The following is a 23,186-nucleotide window of genomic DNA, read 5'->3' on the forward strand; positions in this document are numbered from 1 at the left end:
CCAAAAAAAGAAGAAAAATTAAAGAAAAATCACTGGGGATGTTAAAAAGCTTTAAACAGGGGCAGAGCATGCACTCAATCAGTCTGCAGTGTTACTCTTTTTACAAATGATAGTAAAAACTTAATGCTGAATACATTTCATATCATACTGTATTAATAGTCTACTACACCTATATATGCATTCAGCTATACTGCCATGAATCTCTACATATTACAGGTATCCTATAACCTTAAGTAGAAAAAGAAATAAAAATTTAACCTAAACTATTCTATATAGGGATTAACTAAAAAAGGAAAAAGGGGAAATTTAACCCAACTATCCTTTAAAAAGTGCCCCCAAATCATCATATATAAAAGTTTGCTTTTAAGCTAATTTAAGCTAATTAGCTTTTAAGCTAATTTATGAACCATACTTTGTCCTGCAAAAATCTACAAATCCTTTAATGATTAAATTTGTAGTACTCATTCCAGTCTAGAATTTATACACTATATATAACATTGCTTCTAGAAACTGTGTTCCAAGTTCAGATTTGGGACTCCAGGTATCTTTCCTGCCTCAGCAATGAAAACCAATATTTCCTGATATTCCCAGTGGTGACAACTGTTTATTTCCTGGTATATTTCCTAAATGTTCTTTTTCAGATTAGCCATCATTCTACCTAATTTATGTTGAACCAAATAAAATTTGACTTTAGATACATTAAGAAAGGAATAATATTGATATAAAGCAATCTGTATAAATTCTTTTTTTTAAATGCACAGTTTAAAACCTAAATAGGTTACAATGGAAGAAAAATAGTCCTTGAAGGAGAAAGACATACTGCCTTCATGAACATGTAACATATTCACTCTGAATTTCTGCAATGGAACTATAACTAGGTCATGTGATGCATTTCAATACATTGCTCAGTTCCAAGCGGGCAGTACCCCTTTCTTCTGCAGGAGGGATTAAGATGAAGGTACCTTTCTCTTTCCTGCTGCAAAGATAAACTGCTTCTTTTTCAGATTAACACAAACCAGCAATAACCTTCAAAGCAGTCCAATACTGATACAAAGAAAGAAAAAGAAAACTAATTTAAAGAGGAATGGCAAATAAAAGTGCCTAAACACATACAAATAATAGTTATATAAGTCCTCTCAGAATCAAGTTAGCACTGAACACTGAAGAATCAGAATCGTTTTTAGAGGAAAAAATTTACTGTGTCTTATAATAATGTCTTTATTTAAGAAATATTTATGGATGCCCACTGTGCATGCAGTGTGTTAGACACTGAAAATATTCTGCTAAATAAGGCAGTTATGGTTCTGGCCCTCATAAAGTTGACAATCTAATAAAAGAGAAAGGCAGTAAACAAGTAAACTATAAAAATATATAAACAAAGTAATTATAGCATGTGATAAGTGCTACAAAAAATAAATAGGGTATATGGTAAAGAATAATGGAAGGAGAGGGGTCTACTTCAGAAAGAATGGTCTAAGACTGCCTCTGCAGAACTGATATAGTCAAGAGAAAACTTGGGAGATGATTTTAGACATAAGGAACAGGAAATGCAAAAGCTTTAGTATAGTCTAGGTACTACAATTAGAGCAAAGTGTGCCAGTGAGATAATGTTGGAGAGGTAAATAGTGGCGAGACCATATAAGGTCTTATATCTGAGCAAACAGTTTGGATTTTATTCTAAGTGCTATGAAAAGTCACTCTATGGTTTAAGTGATATGATCTAATTTAAGTTTAAAAGGCACTCTGGCTACTGTGCACAAAATGGATTCTAAGGGGACGAGAACAGAAGGAAGGAGACCAGTAAGGAAACTACTATAGTAGTTCGGATGAGAAGTGAAGGTGGAGAGGTAGGAGTAGAGAATGGGAGGAGTAAACGGATTTAGGTTATAACTTTGGAGGTAAACTGACAGAATTCCCAGACTGCTTGGATGTGAGGAATCGAGAATGCTTGCCACATTTATGCTTGAGTGGATGGAGGTAATATTTACTTAGACAAGGAAGACTTAAAGGAAAACCAGAAAGCAATGTCACTGAAGCCAAGGGAAGAGTGTTTCACTAAGGGAGTGGTTAATTATGTCAAGTGGTGCTGAAGAATTCAAGTAAGAAAAGCACCTACTGGATTTGGCAACACAGTGACTCTTGATGTCCACATCAGTGCAGTTCCATCAGAGTAGAAGGGAAGAAAGTCACACTGCAATGGGCTGAAGAGTGAAGGGAAGGTGAGGAAGTTGGTATGTATAGATAGCTCCTAAGTTTTGTTTTTCTCATATGAAGATCAGAGATATGGGGCTACAAGTGAAGGGGGACAGGGACAGGGCTGGGGAAGAGTGGTCAATGGAGAGGTTGTTTTGTTTTTTAAGATGGGAGTTACCAAAGCATGTTTGTTGATAAGAGCAATCCAGAAGACAGGCAGAGACTGAAGTACAGGACTGGAGTCTTGGAGTCAGCATCTCTATTTATATGTAATTAAACATACTTACATATGCTAAAGGACAGACACCACCTCCAGGTTTTCTAGATGTATTTTCATACTTATGGCTATGTAGATCACAGGATATTTAGCATATTGCAAAGAAGACCACACAAACTGGGTTTTAAAGAAGAAAAAAATAAAATTTAATATAAAATCCATATAATTTTTTTATTAAAAAAAACTTACCTCTCGTTTGTCTAATGCAGCATATTCAGCTTCTATTTCTTCAGCTTCAGGATCTCGTGAGAATACCATTTGAGATTCCAGATTGAGGGCCAAATCTTTGTGGTGTTGCTTTTCAGCACAATCACAAGGAGTATCTTTATTCTCATTCTCAGCAAACAAGTCTCCTCCATGTTTTACTAAAAGCTAAAAAAGATTTTTTCAAAAACTTTCAACTATAGGACTTCCCTAGTGGCACAATGGTTAAGAATCCGCCTGCCAATGCAGGGGACACGGGTTCAAGCCCTGGTCCGGGAAGATCCCACATGCCGCAGAGCAACTAAGCCTGTGCGCCACAACTACTGAGCCTGTGCTCTAGGGCCCTTGAGCCACAACTACTGAAGCCAGCGCACCTAGAGCCCCTGCTCTCCAACAAGAGAAGCCACCTCGATGAGAAGCCCGTGCACTGCAAGGAAGAGTGGCCCCCACTCACCACAACTAGAGAAAGCCCGCACGCAGCAATGAAGACCAAATGCAGCCAAAAATAAATGAATAAACTTATTAAAAAAAAATTAAAAACCTTGCAACTATAGATTTAAATGACAAGTTATTTCATGCTGCCTATTAGAAAAATTTTAATAAAGTAAGCACAACAAAAATTCAACAGTATGTATCTGAAATGACAATAAAAGTTATTTAGATACCAGTGGCTTCTAATTTTAAGATTAGCAATTCTTGCTTATTAGCGTTAAGATGACTTCCTTTTGAGGCTTCCCTGGTGGCGCAGTGGTTAAGAATCTGCCTGTCAATGCAAGGGACACGGGTTCGAGCCCTGGCCCAGGGAGATCCCACATGCTGCAGAGTAACTGAGCCCGTGCACCACAACTGCTGAGCCTGCGCTCTAGAGCCCGCGAGCCACAGCTACTGAGCCCGCATGCCACAACTACTGAAGCCCGCGCCTAAAGCCCATGCTCCAAACAAGAGAAGCCACTGCAATGAGAAGCCCTCACACCGCAACGAAGAGTAGTCCCTGCTTGCTGTAACCAGAGAAAGCCCGCGCACAGCAACGAAGACCCAACGCATCCAAAAATAAAAATAATGAAATAAATTTATTAAAAAAAAAAAGATGACTTCCTTTGGTTAAAAACAACAACAAACCAATTTCTTAAACTTTACAAAGAAATTCTTAAGCATTCTGTCCAAAGTTTACTTAAAAATCAATAATTTTATAGTCATTCAATGCTCTAAATTTTATACATTTCTATAAATTTTTCTTAAAAAAGAAGGACACAGCCAATACTGTTACTGTAACCACTAATACCTGGATGCCCTGACAAGGTGGACAAAAGTTTTCATTTGTATCATTCATTATCCAGCTAAACGCTGAAATAAAATTCGGTTGAGCAAATCACTGAAGCAAAACTGTTTTCAATATTCCTCCAAATAAGCAATGAGAGCAAAACTGTTTTCAATATTCCTCAAAATAAGCAATGGGAATAGCTACTGATAGCCAAGTTGGGAAGATATCAAATCTCTTGATATTTAAAGGTAGGATTTCGCCCAAGGAAATCCCACTTTTAAAATTACACGGAATAGGGACTTGTCTTGTGCACTACTAAGGTTTCTGCTGGTTTTGCAGAAGTTAAATATGTTGTTATTAAGGGCTATAGGTTCAAGTTTCCCCAGTATGTCTGCAGAGACATTAACAAGGACATGAATACCATGAGGGCCATAATCTAGGACAACCCTAAAGGACAGCCTGACAATTAGTCATGGAGCTGATTCTTTTATAGAATTCAGCCACAACCATAACAACACAGTAACAGCCACCACTTATTGTTTTCTAAGTGCTAAGCACTATGCTGGGACTTCAAATACATATTCTTACTTAATATTAACAACCCCAAGTAGCAGGGATATTATAATGTTTCAGAAGAGTTAAACAAGTTGACTGAAGTTACTCAGCTAATAAGCAGTAGAACTGGGATTCAGACACAAGTTTGACCAAGTTCTTAACCATGACTGGACATTGTACTGACCCAAAGAATAGGCTGATCACAAAATAAAGAAGTCAAATGTATTCTGGGCCCACCATAAAGTTCTGGCCAGATCTTATTTATGATCTAAATGTGAATACTTTTTAGAGATTTTCATTTTTTATGTGGGTTAATAAAAATGGTAGCTTCTTTTCATTTTCTTCCAAATAATTTTATCTCCTCTCCCTCCAACAAACACACAGATCTTCCTGTAAAGTTCTTTTATTGCTTTTGGAACTGTCATCCTTAATCCTTATGGTTCCTCCACAGTCATCCCAAGAGGCCCTGATAAAATAAGGGACTTATACCAATGCCAGGCCTGGAAGCCATGGGCTAACTTGACAAGCCCAATGGATATGACTTAGGCTTCTTGCTCTAAGCCAAACGTATACCTCAGAGCTAAGATGGTTTAAAACATTTTTTAAGTTGTAAAAACAAGCAAACAAACAAACCAAGAAGAATATGAAACATAGACTTGTGGTCACAAAGCTTAAAATATTTACCCATTACATCTGGCCCTTTACAGAAAAAAAATCTGTGAAGCAATAGCTCTCAGCAGTCACTGTTGCAACCACCTTCTAGAGCCTGAAGGCAAGGTCATATCAGCTGCTATTTACCACCTGGAACCTTTTTAGTCTAAATGTTGTCTGAGGACACCAGGGGGTTTGTTAGAAATGCTGACTCTCAGGGCTACCACCCAAGCCCCTCCCACTCCAGGCCTCTAAATCAGAATCTGATTCTCATCTCCAGGAGATTCTTATGCACATTAAAGTTTGACAAGCAATGACCCTAGACTATGGCCTGTGTGGCATGGAAACTGACATATTTATATTACCTTCTCGGTTCAATACTGGCGACTTATATTAAGTCCACAGACTTATCATACCTATTGCAGGGTCTGTTACTGTTTTCAGCCTTTCTGCTTCACTAACACAAAACAGACTATTTGCTTCTGGCTGCTACAGAACTGAGAGCTGACTTGACTCTATGGTTCTTTGATATTCAGAGTAGCAGAAAATGCACACTGGGATGGCTTTCAAAGCCATGACTTGATTTACTTCCACAACAGATACTACCACAGAAGAGATTCTAAATATTAGCAAACAAGATAAATCATCTTTAACTTAATCACCCTACTCTTTAGCAAAAGCAAAGACAAAATTTAAGAGGCTGTGCCATTCCAGAATATTGGTAAGAGGAACACTCCAGAGTATAGACTGCATTCCTTGGGGTTTAAAAACAAACAAAAAAAGGATGTGTGAGAAGTCATTGTTGAGAGTCACTGTTGACTATTTTTAGAACTTGAGACTTCTTGCCTTGATTGGTAATTGGAAAGGAGTCCCCAGATGAGTCTGATGGGAGTGGGGTGAGGGCCCACAAAAACCTGTATCTCATTGCTGCAATTGGTACCTGGACAGAAACTCATAATCAGTGATGGAATGGAGGGTCCATGTTTACAGCATTTGTCTTGGCAAGGAAAATCAACGTATATGCTACCTTTGGCATAGAAGCTAGCTAGCTATCACCAGTACTGCCTGACATTGGAGGATTACTTTTTAAAAAAGAATTTTAGCATACTGACCTTTAGGGCCTAAGGCTGGAACACAAGAAAGCAGATGTCAAGAAATCTGTTAAACTTTTGCTGCATAAAGTCAGGTGTTTTGCTTTTACATAATAGGGTGTTACACGTGGTTCTGAAGAGGTAGTTTTTAAATGCTTCAACCAAAGCATTCTAAGTATCATTTTCTCCACTCTCAAGCAAGGAGAACTGAATATTTTATTCAAATGTGTTTTTTAGCCTATCTCAGACACTTGGTGGTACATACAATTTTCTACCTTAAAAGAAACATACAATTATCACTATCTCAGCGCATCTGTTTATCGATTTTGCCTTCCTTTCTGTTCATAATCCCAGAGGAAGAGGGGAAGGACAGCCCTTAGTTCATGACAAATCCCTTCCCACCCCTTTGATCCATCATCTAAATGGCTGGTTGACTCTGAACAAGTCATTTAACTTCTGTAAGTCTCAGTTTACCAGGTCCATCTATAAAATGAGGCTTATATAATCTTGAGAAAAAATGTAAAAAAAGATGATTCTTAGTCTCTTCTGGTTGTAAAATTACCATTTCCTCATCTGTTTCCTCTATGATCTTGAGCACTCCATTATTCCTTTCATCTTCACTCTCTGACTTTCTACTGGCTCCTGGTACAGGAGTCCCCTATCTTAATTCTGTTAGCCTTCTTGTCACTTCCCCAATACTTTACTTTCTCTCTTGGCCACATTTGTCAAATTAGTGACTGACACCCGCTGTCTCTCTACTTCCTCAGCAAATTACTCAATTTCTCCCAGCAATCTGACTTCTACTCTGCCCACTTGACTATAATATTCCTGAAAGTCATTAATACCTCTCAAATCCAACAGCCTTATCAGTCTTGTAATTCCTTGCCCTTTCTGAAGCACATCAAATGACTGACTACCTCCTCTCCTTGAAATTCTTCTCTTGGCATCCTCGACAATGTATTATTTTGGTTCTCTTCTCTGCTTTTTTGGTTTTTGTTGTAGGCCACTTACTGTTCCCACTCCCTTTAAACAGAGGCATTCTCCAAGTTGATGCTGTGACTTTAATTCTGTAATTTTATCTATAGTCTTTTCCTTGGATTTCTCATCTATACCTTATCTTGCAGATAACATTTAATTCTAAATCTATATTCATTACTCCCAGTTAGTTCTAATCTTCAATAGCCTGAATACCATTTCATGTGGATAATCTAAGACCTCAATCTCCTTCTAAATGAAAACACAAGATATTCTCCCTTCCTTCTAACCAATTCCTTCACCTCATCTCACTTAATTTTTTTTTTCTTTTTACTACTAAAGTGTAGTTGACATACAACACCTCATCTCATTTTTAAAATATCTGTCAATTGTTAGCAGGGTTCAAAGTGAACTAGGTTCAAAACCATCCTCAGTTTACTTAAAAATAAAGTTAATTTATTTTACTCTAATTATAGATATGATAGCAGATTGTTACAGAAAATGCAAAAAAATCAAAGAGAGAAAATTATATTATCCAAAGATAGCTCAACATTGTTAATATTAACATTTTAAAGTCTCCATCATTTTTAACTTTTCTCTCCCTTACTTTCTTGTATCAACTGACCAAGTCACCTAAATGCATCTGCCTCATTCTTTCCGTTTCTAATACCACCATACAAATCCAGGCCCTTTATCAGTTCACAGCAGAATTAATGCAATAAGATTCTAACTCCTGTCACTCCCTCTAGTACACTGGTTTTCAACCTTGGCTGAACACTAGAATCATCTGGAGAAGTTTAATATACTAGTGTCTGGGGGTCCACTCTCAGAAATTCCAATTTTATTGATTTGAGATACGGTCTACACTATGGGATTTTTTGTGCAGACATGGTTACAACCACTGTTTCAGCACAAAGGTTTCCAAATTGTTTATGAATCATCTAGGTAATCTGATAGTCATATTAGGGTGATCTAGAGTGGGGATTAAATATATGAACTCTTTACAGGTGATTCCATTCTATGTCCCACAGACTACTGCTCTAAGCCAAGGATTCTCAAATTTTAATGTGAGTATGAATGAATCACCTTGGGTTCTTGTTAAACTACAAATTCAGACTCAGCTGATCTGAGATGAGGCCTGAGATTCTGCATTCCCAACAAGTACCCAAATTCATGCCAATGCCAGTCTGAGGACCACTGTCTGGGTAGCAAGGCTTTAAGAACCACTCCTTTAGAAGTCCCCCCTTTCAACTCTATTCTACATTACAACCATTAGGCTAATCTTACTATATTTGCTTTCATAATAGCACTCCACCAGTCAAAAAATTTAAATGGCTCAATTTTCTATAAATAAATCCAAAATTCTTGGCATTAGTATTTCTACTTAGTATGGCTTCTATCTTCATTTTAAGTCATCTGTCTTATCAAACCTCTGCAAAATACTTCAATCTGCATTTGTTTGAGACCTAGAACAGTGCTTCTCAAACTATAACATGCAAACGAATAACCAGTAAAACTTGCTTAAAGCATTCCTGGAGTCTGCCCCCAGAGATTCTGATTTGGAATCTGGAGGTCTGTGGGGCACAAGAATTTGTATTTATAACAAGCTCCCAGGCGTTACTGATGCTACAAAATGTGCTGAGGGCCACATTTTAAGTAGCCTCCTCCAAATACTTAAACTGAAATCTCATCCACTGAAATATTATTACTACCCATGAAATCTTCTGGGCTAAGTAAAATTTAAATGATGTCTCCTTCCCTTCAATGCCTATAACAGTTAATGCCTAAATAATTAATAGCTCTTACTTAGCATCATAATGTTTTGGATGCAATAATAAAATCATAACTTTCTTGATTAAAAATTAGAAAACTGAGGCCCAGAAACAGGCAAAGTTACTCAGTTGCTGAGCTGAGACTACAATTTCTGTATTCTTTTTACAGTTTTAAAACCCCAGGTGCTAAAAACACAATATAATTAAGTAAAACTCTTCAGTATGATTTGTGAATGATTTTTTTGGCTTTTCAATGAAGTGTGAAATACTCTGATAGCTGCCAAAGTGTCAAATAGCCCCTGTAGCTGTAAATGGAAGTGTGATTTATGACCTTTGGTTTTCTAGTGACCTTTATTTGCTCTAACAATGAGCACCTACACTTAAAACTTTGAATAAGCAAGTGGAACAAGGATGCATAGGAAATATCTAAAGATAATACTCATTTTAAAAAATGCTTTTCACAAAGAGCTGAGGCACTATCAAACACAACCACCACCTCTGTCACATCAACCAGTTCTTGAATCACTGTGACGGGTGAAGCACCAATATAAATAAAATGAGGCCTAATGACTAGGCTTGATCTAGGGAAGTCCGCAAAGGGGAAGAAAAATCACTAAACTTTTAATTGGGCCTTGCTAATAGACCTAACACATCATTCCTCTCCAAAGTCCATCTCTGTTCCAAAGTGGAAAAACAAAAACTAAGCAACCAAGATAAAAGTGTGTTTTTTACAGTATTAAATTCTTGTAAAATTTATATTTTAATGGAGTTCCATTTTTGTGCGCTGGGCATCCATTACATAGTATTTTTTAAGTTCTTTGTATACTTAAAGCATACAGGACTTGCTACATATTGATAGTTATTTTACATATTTAAAATAAGCTTCTATAGTGTGGAGTCATCTTTGGTTTCCTCTCCCAATCTTTGTATAATGCAGGGGTCCACTGCAAACTAAGGCCTGTGAGCCAAATCTAGCCTGCTGCCTGTTCCTGTATAGCCCACAAACTAAAAATTATTTTTACATTTTAAAATGGTTGAAAGGAATCAAAAGATTATTTCGTGATATGTGAAAATTATAAGAAATTCAAGTGGGAATATCCATAAACAAAGTTTTAATGGAACACTGCCATGCTCACTTATACACTGTCTATGGCTGCTTTCAGGATACTGTAGCATAGTTGAGCAGTTGCCTAAAATATCTGGGCTTTCACAGAAAAAAGTTTGCTTACCCTTGAAATAATTCTTTGAAATATGAAAAAATTAAAATTAAAGGGGCTTTAATTATAGTTTGCCTTAATAAATGTTCAACATATAAGCATTTCTAATTTTCAAACAATTGCAGCCCACTCCTCTTTGTGTTACTTTTATCTCATAAATAATTTTGAATGATAAATATTTGTGAAACTCCAGATTTTCCTACTCAAGGAAGTTCTGAAAAATACAAAGTGAGGATTTGATGTAAGCACCTGTTGTTAGAAGGTGGCCAACAGAGATAAAAAGAAGGGGCTGGCCAAAAGCGGCAAGGAAGAGTTCTGTTCTGCAAATGAGTGGCATAAGTTTGCCGCAAAAACAAAACAAAACAAAACAAAAACAGTCCCAAGGTAAATCCAGGTATCAAGACTAGATATGGGGATAACGGTAGCATCATTAATAGGAATAAGGCAGTCAAGAGGAGGAACTGGTAGAGAAGACTGAGTACAGTTTTGGAAACACTGAATTTGAGAGACTGTTGGAATGCCCATTGTCAACTAGGCAGCAATATAACATGAGAAACTTCAGGGCTAGATATTCCATATATATATACATATATGTATATGTATATATACGTATATGCATATATATATATATAAAATATTTAGCCACTGATACTGTCACACCTGCAAGTTCCCAAAAGAACTCTATGATTAAGATGTTTTTAATCCAGCCCTGAACCAATGGCTTCGCAATTCCACATCTCCAATTTATTAATCAAACACCATTTGTGAGGCAATGTCACGGGCCCCATTGGTGCTTCTCCATTTGAATGGTTGCTGAATATTTACCTATGCTTTGACAACCTCCACTGATGTCGAATGAGAGAAAAAAAACACAACCACCTTCTCTCCCCAATACAAACTCACACTCAGTGTGGATAATCACAAAGCCTCCACAGGTTAACAGATGAAAAGAAATGAGCAGTCAACACAAACATCGAGCCCTCTTTGTGGTGTCAAGGCAGCAGGTGGGGGAGGGAGGAGAGAGGAGATGATCCCCCTCTCCTGGTTGAAGGCATCACTGAAAAGTACAGGGAAGGGGGCAGCTGTGTCGAGAGGGAGGACGCTAAGAACCTGGTCATCTATGTGCATGTTCCCCAAAGTCACAGGTCAGAAGTCCTTAGCACACTGCTGCAGAGGGATCTGCCTTTGATGGCTCAGAACCGGCATGATCTTTTACATTAATTGTGTGTGTGTGCGTTGTGTGTGTGCATGCGTGCACGTGTGTGTTTGAGGGTGAGGTTTTAAGACTAATCCACGGGATGAATTTTTTCATTCAAATAGAATGGTCTGTGGTGGACCCAAGATTATACAGCAGGAAGATAAAGGCATTTAGCTCTGAACCCTAATATTGTCTCTGCTCCCCACTCTCCTGCAAGAATTCCACCTTCTACTCATCTGACCCAGCCTCACAGGGGCTTGGCTGGCAAGTGTGGAGCGAGGGGGAGGGGAATGGGATCACACACCCTCAGCCAGCAACTGGTATGCCTGCACACAACAGTGCTCTAGACATACGTGCTGCATGAACGAATTTGTGACTTAGTCACTGACCTCTTCTCGTCACTTTTTAGCAACTTTCCCAAAGGGAGAGCAAAGCCTTCTCATCCCACTCTTCCCTTCTCCCCAGCATGGAAATGCCTTGGAATTTCTGCCCTTGCGTCAGGATAGAGGTGGGATGCTCAGAGGTGGGGACTCCTGGCTACCTGCCCCAGGCTGCTCTGGCCTTAGCTGGTCCTGGGGTGGAGGCCACCAGGGAACTGTGAGTGCAAGGAGGTCAACTTCAGCTCCTCAAAACATGGGAGTCTCCCGTCCCCAAGAGACCTTCTCAATCTTTGGGACTGTTGGGCTGTGAACTGGTCAAGAGAGGTATATGGTCCAGCTCCTGACTCAAGACCCCTGCTTGAGCAGCTGGATGAGGAGGGACGGCAGATATGCCTAATGGAACCAGCCACAGAGGAAGCACAAAGTGGCGTTTCACCCAGGAACACAGTCAAAACACGCAGGCAGGCGGGTGAGCAGTGTGAGGCAGCTCATCAGGCATGGTTTAATTTCTTCTTGGCGATGCCTTCTGCTTTATTTTCAATACAATCAGGACAAGGTGTATCCAGAAGTCACCCTACCACCTGGTACCTGGCACAGCATCACTTGAGGTCTATTACAATGCAGCTTAGTGCCCACTCGAGCACCCCTGAGGCCCCCCACAGGGCAGCATGCAACGGTTTCTGATGTCTGTTAGGGGCAGTCTGGCCCACATGGGCCCGAAGCCAGAATAGTCTGCAAGTGACAGTGCCCAGAGCACAGAGACAGGCAGGAGGCCCAGATGCAAATGTGGGATTTGGGAGAACAGCAACAGGAGGGCTCCTGCCAGCCCCTCATGTTAGCTCAAATACCTCAAACTCAATAATCACAGTCCATCTTTCCTCCTCTCCCTGGATTATTTCCTTAGCCTCGCCCCTCCTCCAGAACATCAGAAGAACTTTCTGCACTTGAGCTTGACTTGAGGGAAGGAGAGAATTTCGATTAGCAAAGAGGAGGACAGGTGAGGGTGTGGTGATTAAAGGTGAAGGCCCCTGCCCTCTGCTCCTGAATCACCCCTCCCCTGGTGGAGGGAGGGGTGGAAAGAGTGGGTTCTGGCCAGGAACCATTCACCAAGTAGCTGGAAACATCTGCCCTGAGCAGGTCCACCTAGGGCTCTACAGAGGGTGCAGTGAGCATGGTCTGGCTCCCCCAGTTTGTGCCACCCCAAGTGCCTGCTGGGAGAGGACAGGGCAGAGAATGCCATCTGGACACAGGCTCCCTCTCACCTCCTGGTCTTCTCAGGTGACTGTCAGGTCAGAGAGCCGCCCTCTTCAGATAATACAGCTCAGGTGAAAGAGGCTTAGGTGGGTCTCCATGGCAACCACCAATCAGGAACTGGGCCGCCTCCAGGGTTCATCAGAGGAACTGTGGTTCCAGCCTCTGGGGACACACACACACACACACACACACACACACACACACACACACCACAAACACCAGTCCAGGGTGCATCCCTTTTCTAGCCTATGTTTTTTTCTCTCAGCACAACTTCTGAGAGATAGAAAGAGAGGAAAAAGCACGAGGCAGCAGCCAGCAGCACAAGAGAAAAAGGAGGGAGGCGTTTAGATTCAGTCTTCCCTATGGACCTCAGAAATCCCTGGTCCGGGAAGATCCCACATGCCGGGGAGCGGCTAGGCCCGTGCACTGCGGCTGCTGAGCCTGTGCTCTAGAGCTGGCGAGCCACAACTACTGAAGCCTGTGCGCCTGGAGCCCATGCTCTGCAGGGGGAGAGGCCACCGCAGCAAGGGTCCCAGGCCCCCCCCACACACAGCGTGCAGCGATGGGGGGTGTCCCCCAGTCACCGCAACTAAAGAAAGCCCGCCCACAGCAACAAAGACCCAATGCAGCCAAAAATAAATAAATAAATTAAAAAAAAGATACTTTTATGTTATGTTCTGTGTGTGTCCCTTTAGCTGACTATGGAACACAATTATTACAGAGAGAAGGGGGAGTTTTTAAACATTTCATTTATATGGTTCACAATAATGAGCCATAGGAAAGTATGTGTTTAAATGCACATATGAAATTGTCTGCTGTTGACTTTATCAGCTCTGTCCTTAAATAAACACACAGAGAGAAAAACAACAACTAGAAAAGATGTATTTCCATAGATATGTCCTCAAGAGTTAAAAAAAATAGCTTGACCTTAACCATGGAGTAAAATAATCAATTTAACCTCAAAGGCTAGACACTGAAAATGGGATATATTTTACTGCAATCACAGATTAAGAGAAAATTAGCACTAAAAGGGGTCTTTTGAGATAACTGTGATAGTTTCCTATTTGGATGGTTGACACTGATAATCTCAAAGAAGTTGACTGATTCGCTCAAGGTCTTACAGACAGTCTCTGTGAGGACCAAGACTAGAAACCAGTGCCCTATATACCATACTATGATAGCTTAGCTTAATAAAAAAAATTAGTAAATATCTGATAACAGTCTTTTACTCAACCCAAACCCTTTATATCATGCTTGGTACCAATGAGCACAGTGAATGTTAGAAGACCTTATACAAACACTAAGACACTTGAGGACTAATTCTCTAAGAAGTACAGTTACATAGTAGGTTATGTATTTCAATGTATTTGTTTTACTCACTAGAACTAGAAAACATAAGGCCTCTGGAAATTAATGTACACTTCCCTGTGAAACTCTTCTGGTTTAATTAACAGTAAACATTATCAAAAGTCATTTAAGACCTAAGGCTGGGTATACAGTCAAGTATATATAAGAGATTTAAGATAGCTTTATATGGGTAAAATGATGAGCTAAAATCTGTTGATGACAACTAGAATAAATGCAATGAAGGTATTTATAGGGCTCTATTTGAGGTGTTTTACATTAAGTCAAAGAGCTCTTCTGAACACAAAAAAATGAAAACAGTTATTAAATGGTGTGGTTTGTATAAAGTGATTTGCTGACAGATCAAACAGTTAAAACTTACACATACATTCACACCAAGCAAATCATCAGGCCTGTCAGTTCAGAATAAACCTGGTACTAATTTCCTTCACTGAGCAAAAAACAATGTTGGTAAAAACACCACATTCAATTTTTAAAAATAATTTAATAACATGTCATTGCAAACATACTTCAAAATGAACAACTACTAAAGCAATGCTTATAGAGAATTTTTGGAAGCAAGATATTAAAGCAGCAGTTTAAGAGCATTATTATTACTATCAAGAATAAGATATTTTCTACTCTAATTCACTTGAGAAATATGATGCAGTCCCGTCAACAATGATGAGTCACTATAGGCAGTGATTCTTTCGTAAGAGGTGGGCATAGAACAATATACAAAAAGACTTGTGTAAAAAGCCTTCAGGAATTCTGCCCATAGCCTCCCTCCCGCAAAATCCTAGAACATCCTTCCACCACACCGCGAATCAAAGTTAGAAAGCAAAGCTTAAAATTAGTTTCAAGTTAATGACTGTCACTAATTAACTAGTGGGCAAAGGTGACACAAACCCAAGAGATGTAATGACAAAGATTCTAAAAGATTAGTAAGTATCACAAACAACAGCAATAAACACAAGATAAGATCAGAAAGGTTCTAGAAGTGAAAATAACTGACACTTCAGATACACTAAAGAAATCATATAAATGGCCATAACCTTTTTTTTTTTTTAGATTTATTTTTGGCTGCAGTGAGTCTTCTTCGCTGCACGCCGGCTTTCTCTAGTTGTAGCGAGTGGGGGCTACTCTTTGTTGCAGTGTGTGGGCTTCTCACTGCAGTGGCTTCTCTTGTTGAGGAGCACAGGCTCTAGCTGCACGGGCTTCAGTAGTTGCAGCACATGGGCTCAGCAGTTGTTGCACGCGGGCCCTAGAGCTCGCGGGCTTCAGTAGTTGCAGCACGCAGGCTCTAGGGTGTGCGGGCTTCAGTAGTTTGGGTGTGTGGGCTCAGTAGTTGTGGCTTGCGGGCTCTAGAGCGCAGGCTCAGTAGTTGTGGCACATGGGCTTAGTTACTCCGCAGTATGTGGGATCTTCCTGGAGCAGAGACTGAACCTGTGTCCCCTGCATTGGCAGGAGGATTCTTAACCACTGTGCCACCAGGGAAGTCCCTAAATGGCCATAACCTTTTCACACAAGTACGAAAATGAAGGACCTTCATATTTTTTGGTATATTTATCAATTTAGAAATATGAAGTTTATATAGATGAATAACATTAAGGAAATACTAAATTTTCAGATATGTATTTTAATCTGATTAATATATATTTAATCTGGATCATTGATTTTTCCAATAAAGTCCTACTTTTTTGGTAACTGGATACTCTGTGATTCAATCTATAATTCTCCCCACTGAAACTTAAGTACATCTATACAAAAGAACTTCTAAGAATTATGTATGGACTGACCTCTACATAGCTGAGAGAAACCTGTTCTTCTGTATGTAGAGTAGTGATGACAGTACAAAGAGTAATGATTTCTTAGCTTAGTTAAGATCCTACACTATATGGTTGATTTTATCTAAGCCTGTTGTTAGGTATTTATATATATGAAAAACATATATGGAAAAACTCAATTACAATATAGTATTCAGGCACTTTAATGCAGACTACACAGAAAAAACCAGCACATTTTAATATATATATGTTTTTAAAAGACCCCAATAAATGTATTCATTAATATTTATCAATTGCTTAGGGAACTGATCAATTCTATATATAGCTAAAGGTCCCACTTGTCAAGATTTGCCATATGTATAAATTTTATAAGTTGGCTTCTAAAAATAAGCAAAAAATATAAAACATGTCTCTCCTAAAACTATTACTCTCAATATGATAGAGTTTGTATGATGACTGTTATCTTCAGGAATGTTAGCAAATTTTCAATTGCTCCTAATTCCATTTTATTTCCAAGGATGAATGTTTATGGGTTTGTTTTCCCTAAAACAAGGGCTCCTGATTCTTTTAGAACCACAAAAGGGACAGAAATGACTAGCTAAATTAACTGTTAAGATAAGTAAAACAAAACTGATTATTACACATTACCAAGACACAGATTTTACCATGCAGAATATTTAAAAAAAAAACACCACCAAAGTTTTACCTCTACACAGGTTTTCATCCCTGAGGCAGCAGCATAGTGCAGGGGTGTGTTCTTTTTGTTATCAACTGCATCAACAGCTGCTCTCTCATATTCGCCTTGGTCAAGTTTTGCTCCTTTCCATCTTAAAATCATCTGCAGACAGTCTGCTCTTCTAAAATCATCTTCTGCGGGGCGTGCTAAGCGAGGATGAAGGGCTCCTTCCGATATCATAATTTGAGGGCCCATACATAACAAATGCATAGATGTTTCATTGTGCACATTCCGTTTATTTGGATTTCCATCTCTACCAAAAAGAAAGGTCCTAAAATGGTAAAGGAAAAGGATGAAAATCAGTTTTTTTCCTACCTTGAAAGAGTACACGGAAGATACATTTAAAAGGTAACCTCTACTTTTAAGCTGCTAATCCAATTTCTATTGAAGCACTGTTTCAAAATACGTTGAATGACTAATTCTTAGTTATAAAAAACTCCATTCTAGAATAATAATACCAAAAAACCAAAGTTGCATATCTTTACAGTATTTGCTAATTAAAGAGAAAAAGGCATAGGAAGAAAAAAGAAAGGTAAGGAAAAGGAAAATGAAAGAGAAGTGAAGAAACAAGGAAGATAAAAGGAAGGGGAGGAAGAAGGAAAGGAACCGAAAGGGCCACTTACAGACTAATATGTCAATTAACATAAATGCCTTAGGTACAGTATTAAACATACCACACCAATTTTTTTTGTTTATTGCTCTGCTCTATTTTTTTTCTTGAGTACATATTTACTTAATAAGGATGGTGACAATATAAGCGAAGCAAGCAATGCATAAGTCTGGGAGCTAGTGGGAACGTTAAATGTTAAATCTAGGAAAAATTTCTCTACCTAAGTCTTTGGCTAGCCTTTGAAAGAATAAGGCACATATTACACGGTATAATACTCTTTGAGGGGAGTAAGCTATGGTTAGTTCTGGGAGAAAAAGATCTAATTCCAAGGTGGCAGCCCTTACCAATGGTAGGTCTAGGTGAGCTGCCTTAGCTACTGCCAAACCCAGATCTGAGAGTTGTGCCTAGCATCCATGCCTAGCATCCACTACATCCTTGAGCTAGGGTCAATGGACTAATATTTGAGCCAGTTCAGTGGCCATAATAGGATACTGGAAAATGAGTTGGATAAGACCTACTAAAATACAGTCAGCCTGTATTAAAAAACACAAATACACTATGAAATGGGCATACAGTCCCATATCTGAAGATGAATCACATTTACTGCGGAGGTATGGTATCATTTGCGTTCCTATGTCCAAGTGCAGAAGAGCAATGGGAAGGAAACAGAGTCAAACTCTTAAATCCTAGATTCATCTGAATTGTTTTTAGGTTAGTTTCAGCTTAGAACAAGAAAAACCAAAAACCCTGACCAAAAAGGAACTAGGATGGGCTTTTCAATTTGAATGAGTTAGCCAAGGTGGAACGCTCTTATCAGAAAAAGGCTGAGTAAGTTGTCCTAAAGTAGTAGAAGGTCCCAGACAACTTTCAGAACAACTCTGCATATTTCCTGTTTTTATAATTCAAGATTCTACACAGCTCGGCAATATAGCCCTTCAAAACTAGCCTGAAAGTAAGACATGAAGTCTCTGAAGCAGAAACAAATGAAATATTATTACTTATAATAACCATGCCAGTCCCTCATAACCCAACTCTTACCACGGGGGTAATGCAATCCAAGCCCGATCAGACATCACAGTACAATACATGTACTGGGGTCTGCGCTGTGGGCGAATGTGACAGGCAGACTAATGTCCCCACCCCAAAGAGGTTTATGTCCTAATTCCTGGAACCTGTGAATATGTTACCTTACACAGTAAAAGGGACTTCGCAGATAAGATTAAGTTAAGGTTCTTGACATTGGGAAATTATCCTAGATTATCCAGGTGGGCCCAATGTAATCTTGAGTCCTTAGAACAGAAAGACAGGAGGGTGAGAATCAGAGAGATATTCAAAGATGCTATGCTTCTGTCTTTAAAAATGGTAGAAGGGGTCACAAGCCAAGAAGTGCAGGCAGTTTTTGGAAACTGGAAAAGGTAAGGTAAGGGATTCTACCCAGGAGCCTGCAGAAGGAATACAGCTCTGCCAAAACCTTGAGTTTAATCCTGTGAAACCATTTGAGACTTCTGATCTCCAGAGCTTTAAGATAGTAAATTTGTGTTAAGTCACCAAGTTTGTGGTAATTTGTTACAGCAACAATAGGAAGTTAATAAAGCAATTAGCTGCAAAAATAAGACTCTGGAAGGCTTGTATAGCAGACCTCCTCCCCTCTGGAGATGGGGGGAGGCGGGGAGAGAAGCGGGTGGGGGGGTGTCAGAGTGGGGGAACCTATCCTTGAGTGTGAACAAATTGTCCTAGGGAAGATCCTGGGTTCTTATGGTTTGGAATGTAAAATATGTTTCTGGGCAGAAGATAAGACTAGCATCTCTGAGTCTTACAACTTAGGGAACGTCTCAATGGTCTTAGGTCTCATCCACACCTTATTCAAATGTAAACATGTATCTCCTGAGAGGTAAACCTCTCTGGAGTTCTCAATCTCTACTCAGTCAAAGTTTAACTTCCAAGGCTTGTCTTTTAAGCCCAGGTCCCAAGTTCTAATAAAATTTGCTCAGAAAACCCTAACTGTGCATATTTTCTCTACAGTCCTACATAGCCTTTATGGCCTTCTGACCCCTGCAGTACATTTGTAGGCTCTTCATTGCTTGCTCTGCTATTTGGTTCCCCAGGACCTGACCTAGCCATCTAAACAAACCCAGCCCTACTTAGAAGCCTCTTTACACAAGGCGGCCTCCTCCAGTGGCATTTGGTCATTCCCTTCTTTGTCTTCCTATAATATTCTAATTATATAATTCATTACATTGTATCACAGTTACTTTCTTACATATCTTTTCCCTTCTCCCACTTGGTTTACAGCCTTCTATGGCAGGGTCTGTATCCTGTTCTTTCTTGAATCCCCAGTACAGTGTCAGACACAGACTCTTGCTATAATTTTGATAGATGAACTGAATGAATATTACTTTTATTGGGAATATATTAAGATAGAATTGTAGATCTCTCAAGCCAGCAGTGTAGCCGACTGGTAAAGAACATGGTATCTAGTACAGACTGCCAGACTCTAATCCCAGTTCTGTCACTTTTTAGCTATATGATCTTACACAAGTTACATAATAGCTAACATATATATTATATATATAATCAACATAAATATATACCTAATATATGTAATATATATAACCAACTAATATATGGTTGATAGTCTTTGACCAAGTAAACCTACTCCTGGAATTTATCCTAAAGGAAATAACTTAAAGAATAAAAATCTATAGGAACAATGACATTCAATATACTGTTATTTTGAATAGAAAAATCTGTAGTAACTTAAATGTCTGGTTATAGGAAAAATGGGAAACATAAATTATGGTCTTTCTATACAATAGAAAATTATAAAGTCATTGAAAAGTCTATCTATGAACACTTATAGCTAAAACTAGAAGGGAACAAGGAATAATTCTAACAGTTGTTTAAGGGAGGCAGGAATGTGAGTAGTTTTATTTATTTATATAACCATAATGTTGCTTCATAGTTTAAAAGAAAAAAAAAGGAAAAATATATTTTCCCTAAGTCAACAACTGATGATAATATTCTCAGTGATATCTCCCTGTATTTATAATGGTTGAATTATAGTGGATTATAATGAATAACCAAAATCTAGACAATACTCTAAAAATGTGTTCAAGATTAAAACTTCTTCTAAGAGGCATTATTAAGAATAAAAAAGATTTCATATTCTTAAAAATTTAATTTAGAAATAAATTATTAAAATTAATTCAGAGTCTATAAGATTCTGTACAACCACATTTATTTAGCCTTTCCTATCCCTATTTCCAATATATCATTTATTTTCTCTTTTAGTTTGTTCAGGAGAGAAACAAACCATGGAATTTAATACAAGGAATTATCAGCACGGAATTTAATACAAGTTGGAAGGATGTCAGCTGATATGGAGAAAGCTCTCTTTCTCTATCAATCTCTCTCTCATTAAACAATTCTAGATCCTCCCCAATAGAGGGAAGAGATAGTGTGATAATTTTGCAAATGTTCTTATACCCAATCTGCCAGATTCTGATTAATCAAACCAAACAAACATTATTATTCTGAAGTTAAAGTATTAAAATAGCTTCTTTATACATATTTATTCAGGAAAGATTCTCAAATTTATTAGACACAATACAATACCTGCATAAATATTTTGTACTAAAACTGTAAAGCTGGATATTCTAATTTTATTGATTCATATTACTATTTTATTATGTTTAATTTAAAAAGTAGAATCTTCTTTAATTTACATGAATGAATAAACAGAACTATAAATTTATAATTGATATGTAAGTTTTAGATAGGCACCTTTCTATAACTATGCCAGTAATCATGAAGTATATTTTACTACTTGCATATAAGGTTAATTCTGGAACAAGGACAGGAGATAATTGGCAGGAAGATGGAATAAGGAAAACATTAACCTGGAAAAAAAAAATCCCTTTCATTTGACCCTAATAATCCATCCAGAAGCCATCTGTTTTTCTAGATTCTTTCACTGTTAATTATCAAACAGTCAGTTTATATCTGCTACCTATATTTCTTCTACATTTAATCTCCACTTCAGTATGACCCTATTCTGATCACTGTACTAAAATTGCACTCTTTCAGAGCTAAATTCTTATCACTGTCCTCAATTCTTGTTTTTAATCTGAAACTGCTAATAATCCATTTATATCCTGACCTCTGTATCACCTCGGTTTCCATAACTACACTTTTTTTTTTTTTGCGGCACGCGGGCCTCTCACTGCCATGGCCTCTCCCGTTGCGGAGCACAGGCTCCGGACACGCAGGCTCAGCGGCCATGGCTCACCGGCCCAGCTACTCCGCGGCATGTGGGATCCTCCCGGACCAGGGCACGAACCTGTGTCCCCTGCATCGGCAGGCGGCCTCTCAACCATTGCGCCACCAGGGAAGCCCTACTACACATCTTTTTAACAGACCTCTTAATTTTTTCAGTACAATCTTTTACCCATGAAGATGGCTTCACTTTCCTATCCCCTTACTGGAAGCAAATTCACTTCCTGAATCTATTTACTTCTCCATACACATTCCCTCCTTTCAGAGAGCACATCTACTCTTAAAGTCACTTATCTTTCAATGGTTTCTATGAATACACTTTGTAAGCTGTAAACTTTTATCAGAACCCAAATAATAGACAGTGGTAGCAGAATCATGGTTTCTCTCAAAGGGCTTCTACTATCACTTCTGTGATAATTCTTAATTCTCTTTCACCCTGTCTAATGTGACCTTTAGACCATATTCTAACTTCTCAGAGTCCCATTTCTCTTGCATATTTCATCATTATCTCATATTCAGTTGAGCTCCCCACAAAATAACAGTGTTCTCTCTTAGGGCCTCAGTTTCTTGCCATAACACTCTTATCCTCCCAGTCACTTAACATACACATACACTTTCAGTTGCTTTTAAAACTTTTCTTCCATGCAACATTATTTTTGAGCAGTCGTTGTTTGCCAGGTACTATTTTAGAAGTTAGGCATATTGTTAAGAAAACAGATTAACTCCCTGCCCTTATAGTGTTTGCATACAAGGGAGGTTAGGAGAAGAGAACTGCATTGAACCATTTAAAAGAATTTAATAACTCCTGAAACATGAGTCAAAAAAATAGATATCAATAACTGGAAACTCTATTTTAATTCTCAGAGTTTAGTATTAACATATGCTTTGATAAAGACATGCTTTAATAAAGATTTTATATTTTATTTATACCAAAAGACAGGCCCCTTTTATTTCCAAGGAAGCACAAGAAGCTATCCTGTAAAATCTAAGGAATAAGCACTCTAATTCCCCATTTTATACATGACTTTCCTAAGAAGCTACAACTAATGAACTGTATATCCAAACTAGAACATGCTGACTCCAAAGTCTAAACAGTCTTTTTGCTACATTAAGTAGTAACTATTTATGAATATGAATTTAGTTTCCCATGAAAGAAGCACTGTGATATGGTATAATGTAAACTAGGTTCAGAGAGATACAGAGGCAAACTAGCTCCTAAACTGTAAACTACCCTTCTTTTGCTGTATTATTCTGCCTGAGAAGAGGGGAAAGTTATGCCTGCTGTTGCAGGTACTATAAAGCTAAAGGAAATGGGGATAAAATAAGGCCTTACTGCAAATGGGTAATTTACTTTATGGGAACTAAAGTATTTTGTCTCTGGCTAGGTATATTCCTTTGTATACCCA

The 23,186-nt window shown here is 38.4% G+C and overlaps 1 protein-coding gene across 5 annotated transcripts in view; it reads right to left on the minus strand.

Moving 5' to 3' along the window:
* Positions 1 to 23,186, minus strand: part of ANKIB1 (ankyrin repeat and IBR domain containing 1) — a 100,431-nt gene that overhangs the window by 50,034 nt on the left and 27,211 nt on the right. For all 5 annotated transcript variants that reach the window (XM_024766995.1, XM_024766994.1, XM_024766992.1 and 2 more), the window contains 2 exons: positions 16,866 to 17,166; positions 2,660 to 2,842 (listed from right to left, as the gene is read on the minus strand). In XM_024766995.1, the coding sequence (XP_024622763.1) occupies positions 2,660 to 2,842; positions 16,866 to 17,166 (484 nt within the window). The remainder of the gene's footprint in view (positions 1 to 2,659; positions 2,843 to 16,865; positions 17,167 to 23,186) is intronic.

Source organism: Neophocaena asiaeorientalis, unplaced genomic scaffold (genome assembly GCF_003031525.2).
Source record: "Neophocaena asiaeorientalis asiaeorientalis breed wild unplaced genomic scaffold, Neophocaena_asiaeorientalis_V1.1 scaffold70, whole genome shotgun sequence".
NCBI lineage: Eukaryota > Metazoa > Chordata > Mammalia > Artiodactyla > Phocoenidae > Neophocaena > Neophocaena asiaeorientalis.